We start from the raw sequence: 23,593 nt of genomic DNA on the forward strand, positions 1-23,593 counted from the left end.
TCTTTTTTTTCCTGTGGGGGTGGGGGTGGTAAGGGAGAAGGCAATACTGGGGGCTGAACCTAGAGCATTAAGCATTCTACACAAGTGCTCTTCCACTGAGCTACATTCTCCGCCCTTTTTATTTTACTTTGAGTAAGGTCTAAGTCACCCAGTCTGGCCTTGAACATGCAATCCTCTTGCCTTAGCTCCCTAAGTAGCTGGGATTACAGGTGTGTGCGACCATGCCAGGGAAAATCCTTCTTTATATTAAGAAGAAAACTCTTTGTCTAATAATCCACATAGTAAACCATGGATAAGTGAACAGGTCACAAGAGGAACTGAAAGTTACAATCAAAGGTATCAATGCTAATCATTAATTTAGTGGATTGGGCTGTATAAATTCAGTGGCAGAGTGTTTGTGTGAGGCATGTGTGAGGCCCTGGGCTGGTCCCCAATAATGTAAAAAACAAAACACAATTTAAAATATTTTCTGGCCAGCACACCCTCTTTACTAATTAGGTGCACTTAGTGTTTGAGGTGGGGCTGGAGAGCAGGATATTCTGGCTTCTCCCTAAATTAAAGTCATTCTGAGTATTTTGTCTGGCTTCCTTTCTCCCTATACTCTTTACTCCTTGCCTATCCTGAGTTGTAAAGCTTATAAGAAAAAGAAACACTCTACATTTTTAAGATTTCCCCCCAAACTTACTTGTAAATATGGTATATTTTTTAAGTTATGACATTTGTAAATACTATGAAGTCTCATAAATTATAAAATGTAAAAGGGTAATACGAATACGGGGCTGGGGATATAGCTCAGTTGGTAGAGTGCATGCTTCACATGCACAAGGTCCTGGGTTCAATCCCCAGCACCACCACCACAACAACAACAACAAAAGAATAGAACATATAAGGCATTAAGAATCTGTGAACACACACTATGAAAAATACTAAAGATACACATGGTCCCTGCCTTAGCCATATTTATAATATCCAATCAGAACGGCAGCTATTATGAAGACAAACAACAATAAGTGTTGGCGAGGATGTGGGGAAAAAGGTACATTCACACATTGCTGGTGGGACTGCAAATTGTTGCAGCCAATATGGAAAGCAGTATGGAGATTCCTTGGAAAACTGGGAATGGAACCATCATTTGACCCAGCTATTCCTCTCCTTGGTCTATACCCAAAGGACTTTAAAACAGCACACTACAGGGACACGGTGAAATCAATGTTTATAGCAGCACAATTCACAATAGCTAAACTGTGGAACCAACCTAGATGCCCTTCAGTAGATGAATAGATCTAAAAAATGTGGCATATATACACAATGGAATATTACTCAGCAATTAAAGAGAATAAAATCATGGCATTTGCAGGTAAATGGATGGAGTTGGAGAAGATAATGCTAAGTGAAGTTAGCCAATCCCCAAAAACCAAATACCGAATGTTTTCTCTGATATAAGGTGACTGACTCATAGTGGGGTAGGGAGGGAGAGCATGGGAGGAATAGACGAACTCTAGATAGGGAAGAGGGGTGGGAGGGGAAGGGAAGGGGCAAGGGGTTAGCAATGATGGTGGAATATGATGGACATCATGATCCAAAGAACATGTATGAAGACATGAATTGGTGTGAACGTACTTTATATACAGAGAGATGAAAAACTGCTCTATATGTGCAATGAGAATTGTAATGCATTCCGCTGTCATGAATTTAAAAAATAAAATCAATTTAAAAAAAGGAAGTTTAGGAGGATACCAAAGTAGAAATACATGCTTCAATATGATAAGGATAGGCCAAGGAAGGAGAAAAAAAATTGAGGATATGGGAATATTGTTGGGAAGTTTCTGTAAGATACTATATAATTTTGGGAATACATTAGCCATACAGAAAGGTATGAACAATCTTTTAGGCTCAGAGGCTTTAATATTAACAGAAAATTTGTGGCTGTAACACCATTATGTATCGAAAATGTTCAAGTTTTGCCAGATGCTGTGGAATATGCCTAGAATCCAGTGATGCAGGAGGCCTCAGAAACCCAGAGAGACTCTAAGCAACTCAGTGAGACCCTATCTCTAAATAAAATACAAAAATGGCTCTGTGATTAAGTGCCCCCAAGTTCAATCTCTAGTACCCCCACAAAAGTCTATTTTTTCCCATTCACCTGAGAAAGCTAAAGATATATTTATTAAGACTGCATTTTATAAAAGATACTAATCAAGGTTCAAATTTTTGTGGTGGAAGTTCCTGATATGCTGCATTGTTAGGGGGAAAATGTGTGAGACTGGGAAGGAGGAGGCTATAGCAGGAGGATTGCAAGTTGGAAGCTGGCCTCAGCAACTTGGTAAGACCTTCAGCAAATTATCAAGACCCTGTCTTAAAATAAAAAAAAAAAAAATGAAAAGGACGAGGGTTGTAGCCCAGTGATAATGCACCCCTAGAGTCAATCTCCAATCCCCCCATCCAAAAGAAGCAAGCAATTATATATTAGTATAATTCAGAATTTGTTTTGTACCATTATGGTAAATTTAACATAGTAGTAGCTAATTACAGTCTGATTCCTGGAAGTAGCAGTGAACAGATAGTCAAGTGGATCTGGGTTCAAGTCCTTCTATAAAATTCATTAATAGTATGTCAAGTTACTTTCCTTCTGGGATTTATCTTTTATTTTCAATGCTAGGAACAAGACCCTGGACCTTGCACAATGCTCTACCACTGCGCTACCCTCCATTAAATGAAAACATTACTACTTATCACAATAATGAAATAAGAACTATCATAATTCATACATTTTATAATTTATTAGCTACTTATTGTAGGTGGGGCAAATCTATGCATTATGTCATGTTTAATCCTCTGAAGTTTTATATTATAGCCAAAGAATTCAAAGAAAGGAGTTAAGGAATTTGCTCAGGGTCATATGTCTACTAATAGGCAAAGAGAGGATTTAATTCTATGCTCAACTTCAAAGTCCATGCTCTTAATGCACAGTGTGGTTACAGTATCTGGCTTAAAGCAGATGTTAAAGATTTAAACATTCATTGAAAGATCATTTAATAAATATCTGAACACAATTATTATGTGCAAGGGACCAAGTAATACTTAGCTACAAGGTTGTTAAAAAGCATTTAAAAAGGGCTGGGTATATGGGTCAGTGGTAGAGTGCTTGCCTATTATGTGTGAGACCCTGGGCTCAGTCCCCAGTACTACAGAAAAAAAAAATTTAAACATTACATAAAAAGTGCTTCTGATAATGCAGAAGTTAACATTAACAGCCCAGTAATATGAATAAAGACTTTTCTCTTTAAAATATGGAACCCATCCAGGTGCAGTGGCATATGCTTATAATCCCAGCAACTCAGGAGGCTAAGGCAGGAAGATCACAAGTTCAGGACAGCCTAGGCAACTAAGTGAGACCCTCAGCAACTTGGTGAGATGCTGTCACAAAATAAAAAATAAAAAGGACTGAGGATGTAGCTTGGGTTGCACCCTTGGGTTCACTCCCCAGTACAAAACAGTAACAACACAACCAAGAAGCACAATGAAGTCCAAGTAGGAAAAAAAGAAAGCGATCTACACCTTAAAAAAAAAAAAAAAAAAGATCACAAATTGTTGAAAGTTATAGACAAGCAAAATCCTAGCAAGAGAAAAATGATTCATCACATATGAGGAACCACAATAAGATTAACAGCTGAATTCTAAACAGAAACAATGGAAACCAGAAAACAGGGGCTTATTTAGAATGTTAAAAGAAACAAGAAAAACCAACAAAAAATTTCATATTCAGTATGGTAGGTAGACTTTTGTGATGGTTCCCAAAATTCCAACCTCCTACACATCCCCTTGGCTATGGTTGAGGTCTATAAATATGATGGATGCCACTTCTAGGGTTAGGTTACACCATACGGCAGAGACAAAGGCATTTTGCAGATGTAATTAATGGCTGTGATGTTTGACTTACAGTTCATCAAAGGGTGATTTTTGTGAGTGACTCCCTTAAAAGAAAGCTTTAGGAAAAAAGTTTTAGTCTCCCTTGAACTCAAAAGGCTTTCCCCACCAGCCATGAAGAGCTATACATTCTATAGCTGCAAGAAATTAATTCCGCCAACAACTAAGTAAGCCAAGAAGATAAGATAAACTGCAACCTTGACCAACTCTTGGTCCTGGGAAACCCTAAATAAAGGGCTAAGCTGAACCATATTCAGGCTTCTGATTTACAGAAACCGGTGGGATAAAATCTGGTGGTGTTTTAAGATGTTAGATTATGTGTTAGTCCCCCTCCAGTGCTGGGGACTGAACCCAGGGCCTCATGCATGCTTGGTAATTTTAAATGTAGCAACAGAAAACTAGTAAATCGAGGAAAACTAGCCAGATGCAGTGGTACACACCTGTAATCTTAGCAACTTGGAGGTGAGACAGGAGACCAAAAGTTCAAGGCCAGTCTCAGCAACTTAGTAAGACTTTGTCTCAAAAATAAAATAACAAGTTCTGGGGATGTAGCTCAGAGGTACAGTACCCCTGCATTCAATCCCCAGTACCAAAATTATTTTTAAAAAAGTAAACAAACAGGGAGGGAGGGTCTGGGTATGTAGCTTGGTATTAGAGCAACCAAGTTTAACTCCAGTATTGCAAATAAATACACCCATAAATAAATAATAAATCCAGAAAAACTATCCTTTTAAAACAAAGATTAAATAAGACAGCAGGGCACAGTGGTGCACACCTGTAATCCCAGCAGCTCGGGAAGCTGAGGCAGGAGGATCACAAGTTCAAAGCCAGGCTCAGCAACTTACCAAGGCCCTAAGCAACTCAGTGAGACCCTGTCTCTAAATAAAATACAAAATAGGGCTGGGGATGTGGCTCAGTGGTAGAGCACCCCTGGGTTCAATCCTCAGTCCAAAGATAAATAAGGCAATAAGACATCTTCAGATGAACAAAGACAGCAAAAATTCATAATTAGCATATTTGCCTTAGAAGACTTAATACTAAACACCTAGATGCATGTCGATGATCTTAGCAAGACCCTATCTCAGAAGAAAAGTAAAGGGGTCTGGAAGTATATTTCAATGGTTGGCCGCTTGCACAGCAAACGTGAGGACCTGGGTTTGATGCCCAGAACTGAAAACAAAACAAAAAACAAACAAAAAAAGATCCACTGGTGAGTTATCTTAAGCTTGCCAACACAAAAACTATTACTCAGCTTCCTGGTCCTAATGAAATAACCAAGGCAATTAAATTATAAAAAGAAAGTTGTTGTTCAGGGTCCTGATTCCAGACCTTCCAGTCTACAATCCAGTGGCCAACTGCTTTGGGTCTCTTGAGAGGACGGCACATCACAGCAGCAGTACATGGTGAAGCAAACTTCATACTACATGAGCTAGGAAGCAAAGAGAAAGAGGCCACCAAGGTACCACAATCCCCTTCAGAGGCAGACTCCCAATGACCTAAGAACAAGGCCCCAGCTCTCAATAGTGCCACCTTAGTTAGGAACCAAGCCTTTAACCATGCACTTTTAGGGGACATTCAAAATCAAACTACAGCAAGGACTTAAATCATAAGATTTCAATGTTTTAATATGATGGATTTTCCTGAGACCTTTATAAAGAACAAGAAGGGAATTTGGAAAGTACTTCCTCTTCCACTTGCAGTACAGGTACAGAACAGGAAATTACTTCAAGGTCTCTGAGCTAAAGTATCTTGCAAAAGCCTGGAGCTCTTAACAGACATGAAAACACATACAAGTGAAATCTGTTTGGGACTAGACACTTTCACTACTTTAACATGTAACCTGGATGGAACTAAAGAGAAGGAGGCAGATACTATGCATTCTGAAAGATGTTATTTATTCTCATTCCAGTTCTTTTAATTAAACTACAATCATGTAAACTATGGCTTATAAATTTGCATTCAATTTCTTAATGCAATCTACTGAAGACCCAGAGGCAGAGTCAAAGACAACCCCTCTGCACTATGGCCACTGCATATCACACCTCTTTGAAGGTAGTGAACACCACAGTCCCAAAAAAAGCCAGAGCAGCACCCTAAAAGCTGCCCAGCAGGCCCAAATGGCTCTTTGATCCCCTCAAATGTAAGCTAAGTGGGAGAATCTAAACTTGTAGACCACTGGAAGGGAGGGTGCCCATGAGTTCCTATCCAGCCCTGGCCAGCAGCATGCTTCACATGCCACATAACTACTTTTTTTGGAAGACAGGGTTTTGCCATGTTGCCCTGCCTGGTCTTGAACTCCTGGACTCAAGAGCACCTCCTACCTCACTCTCCCTGAGTGCTCAAATTATAGGCACCCCACCACCCCCAAGGTTTTAAAAAGGTTTTTGTTTGTTTGTTCTTAATGTAACAAAATGTTCCTATCAAGAAAATAAGTCTAGGGGCTAGGGATGTGGCTCAAGTGGTAGCGTGCTCACCTGGCATGCATGAGGCACTGGGTTTGATCCTCAGCACCACATAAAAATAAAATAAAGATATTGTGTCCACCTTAAAATAATAATTTTAAAAAAGAAAGAAAAAGAAAATAAGTCTCTAACCTTTGGCTGGACAAAGAAAACCTTTTTTTCTTTACCTTGAATGGGATGTGAGGAAGTAAGAGAATTTGGGAAGCACTTTCTCTTCTACTTAACTGAACAGGTACAGAACCAAATTTACTTTAGGATGCTGAACTACTGTCCTGCTTCCTCATATTTCATTCAAGATAAAAAGGAAAAGAAAAAAAAAGCATTCTTAATGCAATCAAAGGCTAGATATGTATTTTCTCAATAAAAACATTTTATTATACTAGGAAAAAACCCTTTTCTTTCCTTTTTTTGGGGGTGGGGAGTACTGAGAATTTAACAAAGCGGCAATTTACCACTGAGCTATATCACCAGCACTTTTTGTTGAGATAGGATCTTACTAAGTTGCTGAAATTGGCTTTGAATGTTAGATCCTCCTGTCTCAACTTCTTGAGCCACTGGGATTATAGGCATATGTGACCACGCTCTTAATCTTTTTATTTTTTTTAAGAATGGAGTGTGTGTAAAGGCAGTCCATAACTGGAATTTGGCAAATGAGTAACAGGGACCCGACTGAATGACCAGTAACTAGAAACACAGTGGGACTGAGACAATTACATCAAACAAACTCTTCTCTACTCTGATCCCTTCATATATGAGTAATCCTGTGTATTTCAGAGAAGAGGCTTATAACAATTCTGATCAACTTCTGACAAGTAAAATCAAATAAGTCAACATCAATTCCAAAGAAACTGGACACAGGGATATTTGGAAGTTTAACACTTCAATTTAAATAGCCACCTGCGGCTTACGGCTACTGTATTACTGCAATTTTAGAGAAGGGTAGTCAAAGAACATGTTCTTTCTAAATGATCTACTGAAGAACTACCTTTATTCATAAGTGATGGCATTTTTAAACCTATAAAGTTTTTCTTAGTTTTATCAGATTCTACATAATTATGATTCTACAATGCTCCCTTAGCTTTGACATTTTTTTTTTAAACTTTTTTTTTCTTTAATATTTATTTTTTAGTTTTCAGCGGACACAACATCTTTGTTGGTATGTGGTGCTGAGGATCGAACCCGGGCCGCACGCATGCCAAGCGAGCGCGCTACCGCTTGAGCCACATCCCCAGCCCCTGACATTCTTTTTTTTTTAAACTAGGGATTAAACCCAGGGATGGTTAACCACTGAGCCACATCCCCAGCCCTTTTCATTTTTTAAATTTTGAGACAGGATCATACTATCGCTTCTCGGCCTTTTGGCTAAAATCAAGTGTGGAGACAGGATCATACTAAGTTGCTGAGTCTGGCCCTAAAATTGACATCATCCTGCCTCAGCCTCCAGGACTGCTGGGATTATAGGCATGTGCCATGGCATCCAGCTTAGCTTTGACATTTTTTTTTCTAATATTTAATTTTTAATTGTAATTGGACACAATACCTTTATTTTATTTATTTATTTTTATGTGGTGCTGAGGATTGAATCTAGGGCCTCGCACTTGCTAGGCGAGCACTGTACTACTGAGCCACAATTCCAGCCCCTAGCTTTGACATTTTTGAACTTACTTTATACAGAAGCTTTAGCCTCCTTATATATTTGATACATTTATTTTTTTGTTAACTTCATAATTTTTTCAAGTTGGATTTTAAATTCTATCCTATGCAAATGGATGTGGATATTTTGAGAACAGGTTCTTGCTTATCTTAAATAACTGCTTAATGTTCAGAAACATTGTGTGACTATATAATTATTGTCTGAAATACCTGAATGTACTTTAGACTTTGAGAGAATCATAAGTTGCAAAAGTCAAAGTACTGTTTTCCTAATGTGTGGAAGATATTACTGCTTGAACTTGTTGGAATTATGATGGTTCAAAGGCCTGACAATAAAGTTTGAAATATTTTCTAAGTTAAATTTTAATTAAGCTAACAACCAAAAGTATTCATCATCTAATACTCAAAAATTTACACTTATCTAGTCTCAGAAATTAGCATTTCTCATTTGAGGGCACTAGATCACAATAGCAATAATAAAAAATTCTATCTAATATCTGGAATAGATAAAGAACTCAAAAAACATAATGGACAAATTAACTAAAGACATTTCTCCAAAAAAGCAAATGGCCAACAAATATATGAAAAAAAAATTCAACATCATTAGCAATCAGGAAAATGCAAATTAAAACTACACTGAGATTTTCTCTCACTCCAGTTAGAATGGCAACTGAGAATAAAAATAAAAGCTGGTGTACTTGGGAGGCCAAGGTAGGAAGATTCCAAGTTAAAGGTTGGCTTCAGCAACTTAGTGAAGCTCAGCAATTTAGCAAGACCCTGTCTCAACATAAAAAATAAAAAGGCTGGGGAGTTAGTTAGTGGTGAGGAGCCCCTGGATTCAATCCCTAGTATCCCAAACAAAACAAACAAACTCCACAAATAACAAATAAAAACAAAACAAGGGGCTGGGGTTGTGGCTCAGTGGTAGACAGCTTGCCTGGCATGTGTGAGGCCCTGGGTTCAATCTTTACCACCCCATATAAGTAAATAAACAAAGGATCCATTGACAACTAAACAAAATATTTAAAACAGAACTACAAATAACAATAAATGCTGGTGAGGATGTAGGGGGAAAAGGCATACCCATGCATTGTGGGTGGGACTAATCTCAGTGGCTCAGAGGCTGAAGCAGGAGGATCGAAAGTTCAAAGCCAACATCAGGAACAGTGAGGTGCCAAGCAACTCAGAGACCCTGTCTCTAAACATAATACAAAATAGGACTGGGGATATGCATCAGTGGTTGAATGCTCCTAAGGTCAAACCCCAGTAGCAATAAATAAATAAATAAATAAAATTGCTAGGAATGGACCTACCATTCCAGATATCCTACTCCTTGACATTTATTCAGAAGAACTAAAATCAGCATACTATAGTGATATGTATATGCTAATATTTATAACAGCATAATTCACAAGAGCCAAGTTATGGAACCAAACTAGGTATCCCTCAACAGATGAATGAATATAGAAAATGTGATATATATACACTAAGGAGTGTTACTTAGCCATAAAGAATGAAATTATGTCATATGCTTGTAAATGGATGGAACTGAAGAACATCATGCTAAGTAGAAAAAGTCTCACATGTAGAAGCTAGAGAGAAATGAGGAATTTTTAAGAAGGGGGATCTCATAAAATAGAAGGGAGAACAGTGGAGTAGAGGAAGGAAGTCAAGGAGTGGAAGGAGGTATGGGAAAGGAAAGGAACTGCAGAATAAAACTGACCAAATTGTTATGTGCATGTATAAATATATTACAAAGAATTCCACTTTTATGTATAACTATAATGCACAAATTAAAAAAATAAATAGAAGGAAAACCAACAGAGTAGAGGAAGGGAATGAATACAGTTGAGGGTTATTTTTCCAAAATAAAGAAGAAATTACCACAAGGTCACTTTGGCTGCCAAGTGGAGATTAACAATGCTGACTGAGCAAGACAGATGTAGTGGTACATGCCTATACTCTAAGATATTCAAGAGGCTGAAATAGTAGTATCACCTGAGCCCAGAATTTCTAGGCCAACCTGGGCAATTCAGTGAAATCCTGTCTTTAAAAAAAAGGATTGGGGGGCTGGGGATGTGGCTCAAGCGGTAGCGCGCTGGCCTGGCATGCGTGCAACCCGGGTTCGATCCTCAGCACCACATACAAACAAAGATGTTGTGCCCGCCAATAACTAAAAAATAAATATTAAAAATTCTCTCTCTCTCTCTCCCCCTCCCTCTCTCTAAAAAAAAAAAAAAAAAAAAAAAAGGATTGGGACTGTAACTTAGCAAGCAAAGACCTGGATTTAATCCACAGTATGCAAGCTAAAAGACTGAGTGTGAAAGAATCACATAATCTTTGTTACTCTCCCCGCGCATGAATATAATTTTGATAGTGTTTTGTTTTTGTCTTTTGTGATACTGAAGATTGAACTCAGGGTGTTTCACAATTGAGCTATATCCCCAGCCCTTTTCTTTCTTTTGAGTCAGGATCTTGCCCAGGTTAGCCTTGTGGTCCTCCTGCCTCAGCCTTCAGCTGGGATTACAGACACGGGCCTCCATGCACAGCTTAATTCATAGTACTTTTCTTCTTTTTTTAAAAAATGTCTTTTTATTAGTATATCATAGTTTCATATGGTTGTGTGCTCATTTTCATATTCATAATGGTGGGAAACAAGCCACTGTTATGACAATTAAGTTTTAAGGTAGTTTGCTGTGCACTGATAACTGACACAACATTGTTCAGAGGGAACACCAGCCTATGCTATGTACATATATCTGAATTAGCTTTTGGCAAGAGGAATAAGGGAAGATCTTTAGGATTAAATTTGGGGAAAGAGTTGCTAGACTGTCTTAAGTATATCATAAAGCACAATTTTGCTGAAAGAGAAATAAGAATGAAAGGTAAGAATGTGTAACTGAGGATAGGAAGTACAGTTCAGTGGTGGAATGTGCTTGTCTACCATGTGTGAGGTGCTGGGTTCAATCCCTGCACCACCAAAAAAATTTTTAAAAATTAGCAACTGATCTATATCTATGATTGGTTTTAACTAGAACTAAGAGCCACTAGAGTGTCAAAGAAGAGGCAGGATGAACTGGGGTTGTAGTTCAGTGCTGAGAGTGCTCCCTTGCACATGTGAGGCACTGGGTTGGATCCTCAGCACCACATAAAAACAAAACAAAAGTATTATGTCCATAAACAACTTAAAAAAGAAGAAGAAGAAGAAGAAGAAGATAATAATATATCAAAGGAAATTCAAGGGCAAGTGCCTACCATACTGTCTGAACATAGCAGACTCAAGAGATGCTTTAAACAAAATATAACCTATAAGTAAAACAGAGAGAGAGAAATGTTTGAGTCAGACAGTAGTAAGGGGTCCTTACTGGTCAGAACTCAGTATTATTTTTGTGTAGGTCAGAACGCAGTATTATTTTTGGGTAGGTCATTGACAACATCAGATGCTGGCAATGAAGCACAGAAAAGACAAAAAAGACAAAAAGGTGCTCTCTTTGCTGGCCCATCATCTGCTCTCACATTCCTGGCCCCAGAGGGCAGATTTGGGTTCCCACAGCACATTATGCATATTTTTACCAATTACTACCAAACTGAATTGAATTTACCTTTCTCCCCACCTCCAGTGTTCTAAGTTTCTAAGAGCAAAGCATGTCTTATTCATCTCTCAGCTAGGCATCTAGTATAGTATCTGACATAGACTTAACAGTTCTTAAATGTTTATTTATTTGATTTTCAATAATCAGAGAAATCTTGTAGTCCTATTTCAGAATGGTATGAATTTAATAAATGCAGCTGTCAGTTTTATTCAACTTAGCATTCCAAGTGCTCAATAAAGCAAGTGGCCCACATGAGCTACTCAAATTTTAAGTCAACAAATCTAACAAAAAATTTAGTTAGGGAAAAAAAAAACCCAACACATGTTGAGAAAAAAAAAAACTGGGCAAGTAACATTGTAGTAAAAAATCATATCTTGACAGTTTGGGGCTTTAGCTCAGTGATAGAGCACTTGCCTAGTATGTGGTTTGATCCTCAGCACCACATATAAATAAATAAAATAAAGGTATAAAAAAGTACAACATTTAAAAAATCATCTTGATGTCTAAGCAAAAAGCTCTATAATTTATTCCAACTTATATCAATATCATCTGCCCTTCTAAACTAAGAATTCTACCAATTAATTACACTGTTCCATTTATAGCCGATGTCACAGCTTCTCAATTTTCAACTTAAATCCCTTTCTATAATTCAGACATTAAAATTACCTACAGCAATGCTCGAGGTAATCTATATGCAATCTATATTGATGTAATTATTTAAAATATTTGTATAATTTATAATCATATTAATGATTAAAAATCACTAATGGCACACTGCCATATTGTGTAGGAGGTTAACATGTATGAACACCACATAGTAAATAGTGATATGGTATAAGAAACTAATTCTGAGCTAGAAAATATTTAAACAATGATCCTGGCTAAAACTAACTGCAATCAATTTTGTCAGGCATCATCTTTAGTTTTTCCACTTGTTTGCTGACTCACACTAAACTACCACAAACCTCAATTTTTTCTACATGGTCATTCAAAGAAGTTTACAAAAGGCTTCGAGTGAGAAAATTAGCTTTATAAACTGAAAATCCGGGCTGGAGTTATGGCTCAGCAGTAGAGCGCTTGCCTAGCACGTGGGAGGCCCTAGATTCAATCCTCAGCACCACATAAAAATAAATAAAATAAAGGTATTGTGTCCAATTACAACTAAAACATAAATCTTATTTAAAAAACCTGAAAATCGTTGTAGCTGATCTCAATATAAAGAATAACAGCAGCAAGTCTATATAAAAACTGGGTCTTTAAAAGGAAAAACGGGTATCAAATATTTCATTCAGTACCCAGTAACAGGCCTGTGCATTAAGATTCTGTTAATATTTTATTTTTTGCTGTGCTGGGGCTCAAACCCAGGGCCTTCTACAAGCCAGGCTAGTATTCTACCACTGAGTCACACCCCCAGGCAAGATCCTTTTAATATTTAACTAATATGTAAGATCCAAAAACTAGGTTATATTAACTACTATTTCCTCATTTACTACTATCTTCCTAAGATGAAAGATTTTTTTTTCATAGTCCAACAGTTTTGATATTAGATTCTCCCAATGTAGTTTGATTTTCAGTACAGCAGACCCTCTTTCCCTTGTGGTATATGTTCTAAGATCCCAGTGGACTCTTGAAACTGCAGAAAGTACCAAACCTTATATATGCTATCTTGTTTTCCTACACATGCATACCTATGATAAAGTTTAATATAAAAATTCAGCACAGATTATTAACAGCTAACAATAAACTAGAAAATTATAACAACAAAGTTATGTGAATATACACTGTAATAAAAGTAATATAATCTTTTTAAAAAAGTTTTTTGTAGGTGTAGAGAAGCAGAATGCCTTTATTTTATTTGTTTATTTTTGTGTAGTGCAGAGGATCAAACCCAGTGCCTCACACATGTTAGGCAAGCGCTCTGCCACTGAGCTACAGACCCAGCCCAAAAGTAATATAATCTTAATCTCTTTCAAGATCTTATTGTACTGTACCCTTGTTGACTACAGGTAACTACAACCACGGGAATAAAACCATGGATAAGTATCATAACCATGTTTCATTTTTCTTCTTGTTCTTTTTTTTCAGCACTGGAGATTGAACCCAGGGTGCTCTCCCACTAAGCTACATACCTGGCCCTTTTTTAATTTCTGAGACAATGTCTTGTTAGATTGCTAAGGCTGGCCTCTAAGCTGAGATCCTCCTGTCTCAATCTCCCTAGAACCTGGAATTACAGATGTGCACCACCATACCTAGCTACTACTGTACTTCAGTGCTACATAAACTCTGCACCAGGAACTGGCAAACTTCTTCTGGAGACAAGAGTTTGCTGTTCTCCAGGCTAGTCTCAAACTAGTAGGCTCAAGTGATCCTCTAATCTCGGCCACCATTGTAGATGAGACTACCTACCACCACACCTAGCCCAACATAGTTTAAAACACTTAAGACAAAAAAGTTAACTCTCTATTTTTTGGAACCTGTGGGCCAAAGCTAAATACCACTGAATGCTCCTATCAGATATGCTATGTCTTCACACACTCTTTTCTCTTATCAAAATTAATTCTCAGGAAGGGATCAAACTTATTCATATTTAAGATTACCAAAACTATGACAATTCAAGTTCTCCCAAATTCAATGAACTTACTCTATACTGTAATTGCAGGCATCAGAATAAAGGGAAAGAGCCAGGCCCAGTGGTGCAGACCTGTAATTCCAGTGATTTGGGAGGCTAAGACAGGAGTATCACAAATTCAAAGCCAGCCTTAGCAATTTAGCAAGGCTCTAAAAAAGTCAGTGAGACCATGTCTCAAGATAAAAAATTTTAAAAAGGTGTGGGGATGTTGCTCAGTGGTTAAGGGTCCCTGGGTTCAATCCCCAGCACCAACATACATACATACATACATACATACATACATACATAAATAAATAAATGGAAAGTATAGATAATATGAATGTAGCTAATATCCTAAAAGAGCAAATCCCAAAGATTTGTTATTGTGACAAGAAACAACTTCTTTTCTTCCCTTCTTCAATTGCCCAGCTAGCCTAAACTTTCCTCTATAGTTAACATATGGCAATGGAACAAAAGTAGTAATGATAACAACTCCTAGGGTTGTGTCCTTCCAGTGCAAGAATAAGTCCTCCCCCTGGCTAGAATGTGGATGTTACTTTGGGGGAGTCAGTCAAGCTGTACCAGCCCTGGTCTGTGCCTGAGGCCTCTCCACATGGGGCACAGGGAGGGAAAAATTCTTTTTTAATTTGTGCTCTGTGAGACTTACCCAAACTGAATCTTTACTTTTTTATTTTTTTATTTTTTGGCACAGGGGATTGAACTCAGGAACACTTTAACCACTAAACCACATTCTCAGCCCCTTTTAAAAATGTTTACTTTGAGACAGGGCCTAAATGAGTTTCTTAGAGCCTCACTAAATTGCTCAGGCTGGCTTTGAATTTGTGAAACTCCTGTCTCAGCCTTCCTGTCGCTGGGATTACAGGCATTCTACACCACATTTAGCCAGTATCCTAATTGACAGGACCTTTTCTGGCAAGCCACAGTAAATATCAAATTTTACTAACATGTTCAAATTGCTAGGTTCTAAGTTAAATATTTCTTTAAAGAAATAGAATTTTGGCTCAAAGCTTTAAGTGTTTTACTTCAGGAATCAAATCAATAAACAGCAGTTCCAAGATTTTCTTGGACACCATCTTTCTTATGTGATGTTTAAAAAATTTTTGGCTCTGCTTATATGGAAGCAGCATGTCTAATAATAGTGCAGTACAGGAAAACCTGTATTATCACCAGGATAGCTAAAAGTTAAGCGTTTTGAGACATTCTCATTTTATACTTTCTCCTTTAAAAGTGTATACAGCCCAGCCAGGCATAGTGGCACACACCTCTAATCAAAGCAGCTTGGAAGACTGAGGCAGGAGGATCCCGAGTTCAAAACCAGCCTCAGCAAAAGTGAGGTGCTAAGCAACTCAGTGAGACCTTGTCTCTAAGTAAAATACAAAAAATGGCTGGGGATGTGGCTCAGTGATCAAGTGCCCCTTAGTTCAATCTCTGGTATTCACCTCCAAAAGTGCACAGAGTGGGAATATTCATAAAATATAAAAAGATTCCTTTTTTAAGTGGATTGATTTATTCTTTTCTTTCCTTGACTTCTGGTTTACTTTAATGGTTATACAGGGACACAGACATGGATGTCGCAAGAAGAGCAAAAATATTTGGCTCAGCTGAGTATAGTCCATGCTTCTCCTTCTTCCCCAAAACTTAAAACTATAGAAGTCAGTGTGCTTTCGGCTAAATATTTAAATTGTTTCCTGGGCTGGGGATGTGGCTCAAGCGATAGCGCGCTCGCCTCGCATGCGTGCGGCCTGGGTTCGATCCTCAGCACCACATACCAATAAAGATGTTGTGTCCGCCGAGAACTAAAAAATAAATATTAAAAATTCTCTCTCTCCTCTCTCACTCCCTCTTTAAAAATAAAAAAAATAAATTGTTTCCTCTCCAAAAATAGTTTTCCATCTTTGATAAACTTCATTATTTTCCTCTTTACTGTCAGGATCTGCTTTTTTAACATGTATTTATTATTATTATTTTAGAATCTGCTTTTTTCTTTAACCCTATCAAGGCTACCAATAATTGGGGCTTTGTATGTTTTACTCATGCTTCTCTACTGCATATATTTCTCAGTGAGACAGAGAGCATAGTGCATACCAGGAGATATTCTAAGTATAGTAAAGTGCCCTTGCTCGAGTACTTTTTAAACTCCTACTATCCAAAAGTCATCTTATCCAATTAAAAGAGCTTCCCCACCCACCCCTGTAGCAGGACTGAACCCTGGGGCACTTAACCAGTGAGCCACATTCCCAGCTCTTTTTAAAAAATGTTTTATTTATTTACTTTTTAATAATTTCTTTTTTTATTTCTTTACTTTTTTACGGTACCAGGGACTGAACTCAGGGGCACTCAACCACTGAGCCACATCCCCAGCCCTATTTTGTATTTTATTTAGCAACAAGGTCTGAGTCACTTAGTTCCTCCCTGTTGCTGAGGCTGGCTTTGAACCTTCTATCCTCCTGCCTCAGCTTCCCAAGGATTATAGATGGAATTATAGAGGTGCACTATCACACCCAGCTTTATGTTTTGAGACAGGGTCTTGCTAAATTGCGTATGCCTGCAATCCTCCTGTCCCAGCCTCCCAAGTCACTGGGATTACAGGCATGTGCTATCATGCCCGGCTAAAAGAATCTTAACAGTTTCAAAATCTCCCCAAGTGATCTGAATGTTCAGTGAGGGTGGACAAAAACATATGGGCTCTAAAGGTCAGAAAACTTAGATTTAAATCCCAGTTTCGCCATTACTAGCTGTAACCTTGGACTAGTTAAATCTTCTAAACTTTATTTATTTATAGGTGTCCACTATGTGTCAAGCACAGTATCAGGTGTTGAGTAAGGATAATTATGACATCCCTTGTCATCTGGGAGCTTTTAATGGAAGATACAGGAACTACAGGAAGACATAGACAAGCACCTCAATCCTAATAGGGCTATGAAGGCATACAGGAAGCAAATTCAATTTAGAATGAAAGGATCAGCAAAATCTCTAAAATGAGGACATTAAAGCTGAGTGCTGGGCTGGGGATGTGACTCAAGCCTGGCATGCGTGCGGCCCGGGTTCGATCCTCAGCACCACATACAAACAAAGATGTTGTGTCTGCCGAAAACTAAAAAATGAATAAAAATTCGATCTCTATAAAAAAAAAAAAAAAGCTGAGTGCTGTAAAAAAAAAAAAAGTAGTAGTAGTTAGATGAGGTTATTAAAGGAACAAAGGAGGAAGTGTATACAAGACCTGGACATAACCAATTCAGCTTAGTTGATAAATAAAAGTAGTTCAGGACCAGAATAGAAAGTAAGAATGAGGGAGGGAGGCCAGGGCAGTAGTGCACCCCTATATTCCTGCTGCCTCAGGAGGTTTAGCCAGGAGAATCCCAAGTTTGAGGCCAGCAATGACAACTCAGCAAGACCCAGGGTGTGGGTGTGGGGGTCTCTCTCTCTCTCTCTCTCACGGGGGCGTGGCGTTTTGAAATGTAGCTCAGTGGTAGTGCTCTGGGTTTGATTCTGTATTAGGGAGACAAGAGTTGAAGATGGATATTAATGAGACCTCAGCTTCTACATCTGCAAAATAGGGATCTATCTACTCTGCTTGGTTACCTCAAAGACTGAATTATATATATAGAGGGAGAGAATGTGCAAAAGAATGTAAATGTACAATGCCTTGCACATAACAGGTACTCAAATGATAAGACACTTCCACTTGGCTTTATACAGAAAAAAAAGCTCACCTTTTATTATAAGCATCACTAGCAAACTGTTAACACACTCATCAGAGCACAAATTTAATAAGTAAGCTCTTCTTTAGCAATTTTTCCTGGGTGCACCTTAACCTGCGATGTCAACTCCTAAGTCTCAGGGTGCCAACATTGATATTGCTTTCAAAAAGTTTCAGACAGTTGAAAGTGCCTCAACATAAGGCTGTAGATACAAACGCTTTAATACAAATGCTTTAAAAATATTTGATTTTTGGGCTGGGGATGTGGCTCAAGCGGTAGCGCGCTCGCCTGGCATGCGTGCGACCCGGGTTCGATCCTCAGCACCACATACCAACAAAGATGTTGTGTCTGCCGAGAACTAAAAAAAAAAATAAATATTAAAAATTCTCTCTCTCTCTCTCTCTCCCCTCTCTCACTCTCTCTTTAAAAAAAAATATTTGATTTTTAATTAAATAAACAGCAGCTATGGACCACTTCTGAACCAAAACTTCAATTTAATCCTGGCTTTCGCACTAACTAGGTAAGTTACTCTAGGTAAGACAACCTTTTGTGCCTTGGTTCCTTTCTGTTAAACTGAACAGTATAGAACAGAACCCTTAATAACTCAAAATAAGAGGCTAGGTGGGCATGTTGGCATATGCCTGTAATCCCAGATCCTTGAGAGGCCGAGGCAGGAGGATCACAAGTTTAAAACCAGCCTCACAATTTAGCAAGACTCTTTCTCAAAATGGGGCTATAACTCAGTGAAAGAGGACCAATCCCTAGTACTAGGGTTCAATCCCTAGTACTAGGAAAATGAATGAGTGAATGAATAAATAAAAGAACAAGGCTACTTTTTTTTTGTGGTGCTGGGGAGCAAAGCCAGGGCCTTATGCAAAGAGGCAAGCACTCTACCAAATGAGCTATATCCCTAGCCCAAGGCTACTTTTAAATTACCAATACCCACCCTATTTCTTTAGGCAATGTCTTGGGGAACAGAATCTTCCCTATGAAAATTTTTATTCGGGCTGGGGATGTGGCTCAAGCGGTAGCGCGCTCACCTGGCATGTGTGTGGCCCGATTTCGATCCTCAGCACCACATACAAACAAAGATGTTGTGTCCGCCGAAAACTAAAAAATATTTAAAAAGAAATTCTCTCTCTCTCTCTTTTTAAAAAAATTTTTTTTAAATTCATTTTTACTATTTAGTCTTACACTTTAATATAGGTCAACATACTTTGTTTATATAGTGCTGAGAATTGAACGCCTGGTGCTCTGCCACTGAGCTACATGCCCAGCCCTTTTTATTCTCAAGCAGGGCCTCACTAAGTTGCCCAGGCTGGTCTTGAATTTTCATTCTCCTGCTTCAGCCTCCTAAGTCAATGGGATCACATGTGTGTACCAACATGCCTGGCCTGAAGCTCAACTTGAAAAGACTATTTGTTTAATTACTAAACAAGATGGCTTCTTTTTATACACTTACCTCAAGAAAGACTTCCAGGCAGGCCTGGTGGCACTCGCCTATAATCCCAGCAATTTAGGAGGCTGAGGCAAGAGGATAGCAAGTTCAAAGCCAGCCTCAGCAACTTAGTGAGGCCCTAAAGAACTTAGAGTGGCCCTAAACAACTTAGTGTCTCAAAATAAAAAAATAAAGAGGGCTGGGGACGTGGCTCTGCAATTAAGTAACCCTGGATTCAATCCCTGGTACCAAAAAAAGAAAAAAAGAAAGGTATACTTCCATACCAAGTAGGTTTCTTCTTCTTTTTTTATGGTGCGTGTGCATGTGCGTGAGTGCTGGGAATTGTATCCTGAGCCTTGCACATGCTTTGCAAGCACTCTGATGTTCAGCTACAACCTCAGCTATTTTCTATTTTGAGACAGGGTCTCGTTATGTTATCTAGGCTGGTGTTGAACTTTCCAGATCCTTCTGTCTCAGCATCTGGAGTAGCTGGGATTACAGGTGTGCACCATCACACCTGGCTCCAAGTAGGTTTCATGGAAAGAAAATTTTAGTAACTGAACTGAATATTAACACACAGAAAATATAAATGGATCACTGACCTTAAGTTCAAAATATATTAGTATTTACAAAGAGCTAGCCTTTGAATGGGTACTATGTGCTAGTCACCGTGCTATAAAGGGTTTTATGTTTATTATCTCATTTAGTCCTATGAGGCAGGTACTATTATTATCAAATCTATTTCATAGAAGGGGAAGTGGAGCTTTAATTCTGTACTTTGCCCTGCTAGTCAGTGAGAAATCTATTCTCTGAATTCAAGACTATCTCAAAGCTCAAGAAGGACTTTTACCTCCACTTCTGCTTGAAATTGTTGTCTCGAGATACAACAGTACATCTTAATTTAAAATCCCCAGAAAATTAAAATTATAGCACAAACTTCATAAACAGTGACTATATCTCTCTTTCAGCCTTCTCTTTAATATGCCAAAATAATTCTAGACCCTGAGCTTTCCTCAACCTTTAATCATTTATGGTGCGCTCTGCTGTACCTACCCATTAGAACAATTTAAAAAAACATTAACACAGTGCCAATTATTTTCAAAAGCCCAGAGATACTAATCAAGTGATCCTAATAGTCTTAAACACTATTCTCAAACCAAAAAAGATAAATGGAGATTGGGAAACTTGCATTCTAAAGTGCCACCATCCAGATAAAATTACCCTGTGAATTAGAGTAATTTCAATCAGATCCTGTAAAATTGAACATTTTTCTCAAGACCAGAATTACAGAGTAACTGTAAGATAGCTCAAGGGCCCAAACTCTGAAGAATAAAATGGTTTTCCACGTGGCAAATTCAATAGCAAAAGGCAGGCAGTAGGAACTAGGGAAAACAGCAATAGTTTAAAAAAAAAAAAGCAGCAATAAATAAAATTACAAAATGATTAACCTATTCAACTCATGGCCATTCTACGTTAACACAAGACTATAATTACTCTCAAAAATCACATGCTGCTTAAGTAAGGCCTCATGTCTTACTACATGGCGCCCTCAGTTTTAAGTTAACATATTACATACTAAGAAAAACTCACATTTCATAAACACTAAAAACTCAATTATGTTTTTTGGGGGGCGCGTGTATTTATGACTATAACAGTCATTATCAGGCAAACTAGTTTATATAAAAATAAAATACCAGAGTAAGTGTATAATTTGTTAATTCTCTAACTCACTAGTGAGTCTCAGAATTGTTTTCTAAACCATAAGAATGGCACTTATAAACAATTTATATTTGTCATATCAACTATTTGGTAATAAGATAATCAGATGTATTTAAAAAGAGAGGGGGTATGCTGGTCCTGGTGGTGCATGTCTGTGATCCCAGCAAATCAGGAGGCTGAGGCAGGAGAGTTGCCAAAATACAGAGCCAGCCTAAGCAACTTAGTGAGGCCCTAAGCAACTTAGCAAGACCCTGTCTCTAAATAAAAAGGGCTGGAAATGTGGCTCAGTGGTTAAGTATCCCTGGCTTCAATCCCAGGTACTAAAAAAAGAGAGAGGGGATTAAATTATCATACTAGAATCTATTTAATAATGCACTTACCAAGATAAACACAAAGTTATTACTTGAAGGAAGTGTAGGCAGGAGATTCTAACTCAATTGTGTGACAGGAAGTATTAGCTATGAAGTTTAGAAACAGGAATACCAAGTTTTGTTTTAGCTCAAGAAAAAAAAAAAGGAAAATGTGCTAGTGAATAAAGGCAAAAGAGGAAGTTCTTTTTAGAGAACCATCTGCCATATTATAAAAACAATACAAAATTATTTCTAAAGTTAAAAAAATACTCACTTTTTCATTGGGTTTATTTTCAACTATTTCTCTGTGTATACTGGAGCTCGAATTTTTCGGTTTCCCTTAACAAGACAGCTTATGGTTCATATTTTACATTCACAAAGAGATAAGGAGGGTTTGTAACATTCAACCATTAGTTCATATCTTTTTGCTAAAGTTTGATGATTAACTTTTTTTCAACACTAACAGCATAATAATCATTTTTTAAAAGAGCCTAAGTTTCACAATGTGAATATCTCAACACTAAATAACTGGGTACTTAAAAATGGTTAGGATGATAAATTTTATGTTGTATTTTTAACCCACAATAAGTCGCAGATGTTAATAAGAAATTACTCCACTTAAATTTAAATAATTTGTTATGTAAATTTTGGTTAATCTAAAGCCACAATCATTTTATGCTTAATGTTAAATAATTTGTTGTTGTCTTTAACAGCTGTATTAGTGTAATGTAATTAATTTTTAAACACACTTCTACACATGGGAAATATCTTTAATCCTGAACCAGAGTGAAATTGAAGAGTTATTCTCAATTAGCATCTTTCAAATCATCTGAATTACTTTTCCCAACAAGTACTAGTTATGAAATTATAAGTGTGTGTTTCTACTTCAATTGATTCCTTCATTCAGTTAAGTGCAAATCTTGAAATTAAGAGAGCAAGATCCCTAAATGAACAGGCTTTTCTTAAAGCAGTTGTGCTTTGGACATGAGGTAGGCGACATTTCTCACACCTCAGCCTTTAGCAGGATTGACAGCCAAGAATGCTAAGGTCAACCATTTCCCATCACTGTTCACGCCTGGCTCAGTCCCATTAAAAATTTGTCAGGTTTTTGTGAAGTATCCTCAAGTTCTCCTTAATAGTGTGCAACCTAGGTTATTATGGTTGGGCTTGAGGAGGCCCTGGAACAACCAGCTTGACTTGGTCATCTCTGGGAAGTCTCCAGGAAAACGAAAGGAAACGCTTCAACTTTGCGCAAACCCCTTTCTTAGTCACACCTAACTCCCTTTCCAGTGAAGGACTGTGTTCTGGAAAGATCTACCCCTTTCCAACTCAAATGTCACTCCCAGATCAGCTGCTAGAGGGGCAAGCAGAGCTCAACCACTCCCTCTTCTTCGAGCACCTTCTCGAGTGCCGCAGCCCCCTACAACCTATACAACCGGGGCCCGGGCTTACGACCCCAGCCCACACGCAAGGCTACCACTGCGTCTCCCTGGGGTCCTGGCCTGGGCGGCAGTGGCCAGCCCAGGGGATCCGCTCCTGATCCAGAGGGGGCGACCTGAGCGGGTGTGAGGGGTCCCCCGGCTGAGCGGAAAGATGGTCTCACCTTGACCCTGATTTCGTAGGTGGTAAAGCGGCCCCGGCCGACCCCCACGGTCTGCGGGTTGCTCACATCGATCTCGAGGAAGTTGCTGGGCGGCCCGTAGGCGTCATTCAGGTTCTGCGGCTTGGTGATCAGCCGCCGGGTGTCCGCCACGGTCTCCGCCATTTCGCTGTAGCCGCAGCCGCCGCGGGCTCCCTCCGCCCACTCCGCGTTCCACAGACGCCGCCGCTGCCGCCCGCCGCGGGGACCCGGGGCTCGCGCGCAGCGGTAGCGAAGCGAACGAGCACGTAGAACGGGCGTTCACCCTGCTGGCGAAGCTCCACCCCACGTCCCTCCAGCTTCCGCCTCTGTGCCTGGGGAAAAACAGCTGACCCGCCGGAACGCCGGGTCCCGGCCCGGGAAGCCCGGCTGAGGACCGGGAGGGACACTGCCGGCAAGGGGTTGAGTACAAGCAGCGTCGCGGGACGTGTAGCGAGAGGGTTCCAAACGAACTACAGTGCCCACAATGCACCGGGCGAGCG

At 38.9% G+C, this 23,593-nt stretch overlaps 1 protein-coding gene across 3 annotated transcripts in view; it reads right to left on the reverse strand.

Moving 5' to 3' along the window:
• SNX3 (sorting nexin 3) overlaps positions 1-23,480 on the reverse strand; it is a 55,418-nt gene extending 31,938 nt beyond the window's left edge. Inside the window, exon 1 of one of the 3 annotated variants that reach the window (XM_081293826.1) lies at positions 23,142-23,480. In XM_081293826.1, coding sequence (XP_081149952.1) covers positions 23,142-23,237 — 96 coding nt within the window. In that variant the 5' untranslated portion in view covers positions 23,238-23,480. Of the gene's footprint in view, positions 1-23,075 lie in introns of all 3 variants that reach the window. The other 2 variants (XM_081293825.1, XM_081293824.1) reach the window with 2 other exon arrangements.
• Between the last annotated feature and the right edge of the window lie 113 nt (positions 23,481-23,593).

The sequence above is a fragment of the Spermophilus citellus genome (genome assembly GCF_964194105.1).
Source record: "Spermophilus citellus genome assembly, chromosome: 5".
NCBI lineage: Eukaryota > Metazoa > Chordata > Mammalia > Rodentia > Sciuridae > Spermophilus > Spermophilus citellus.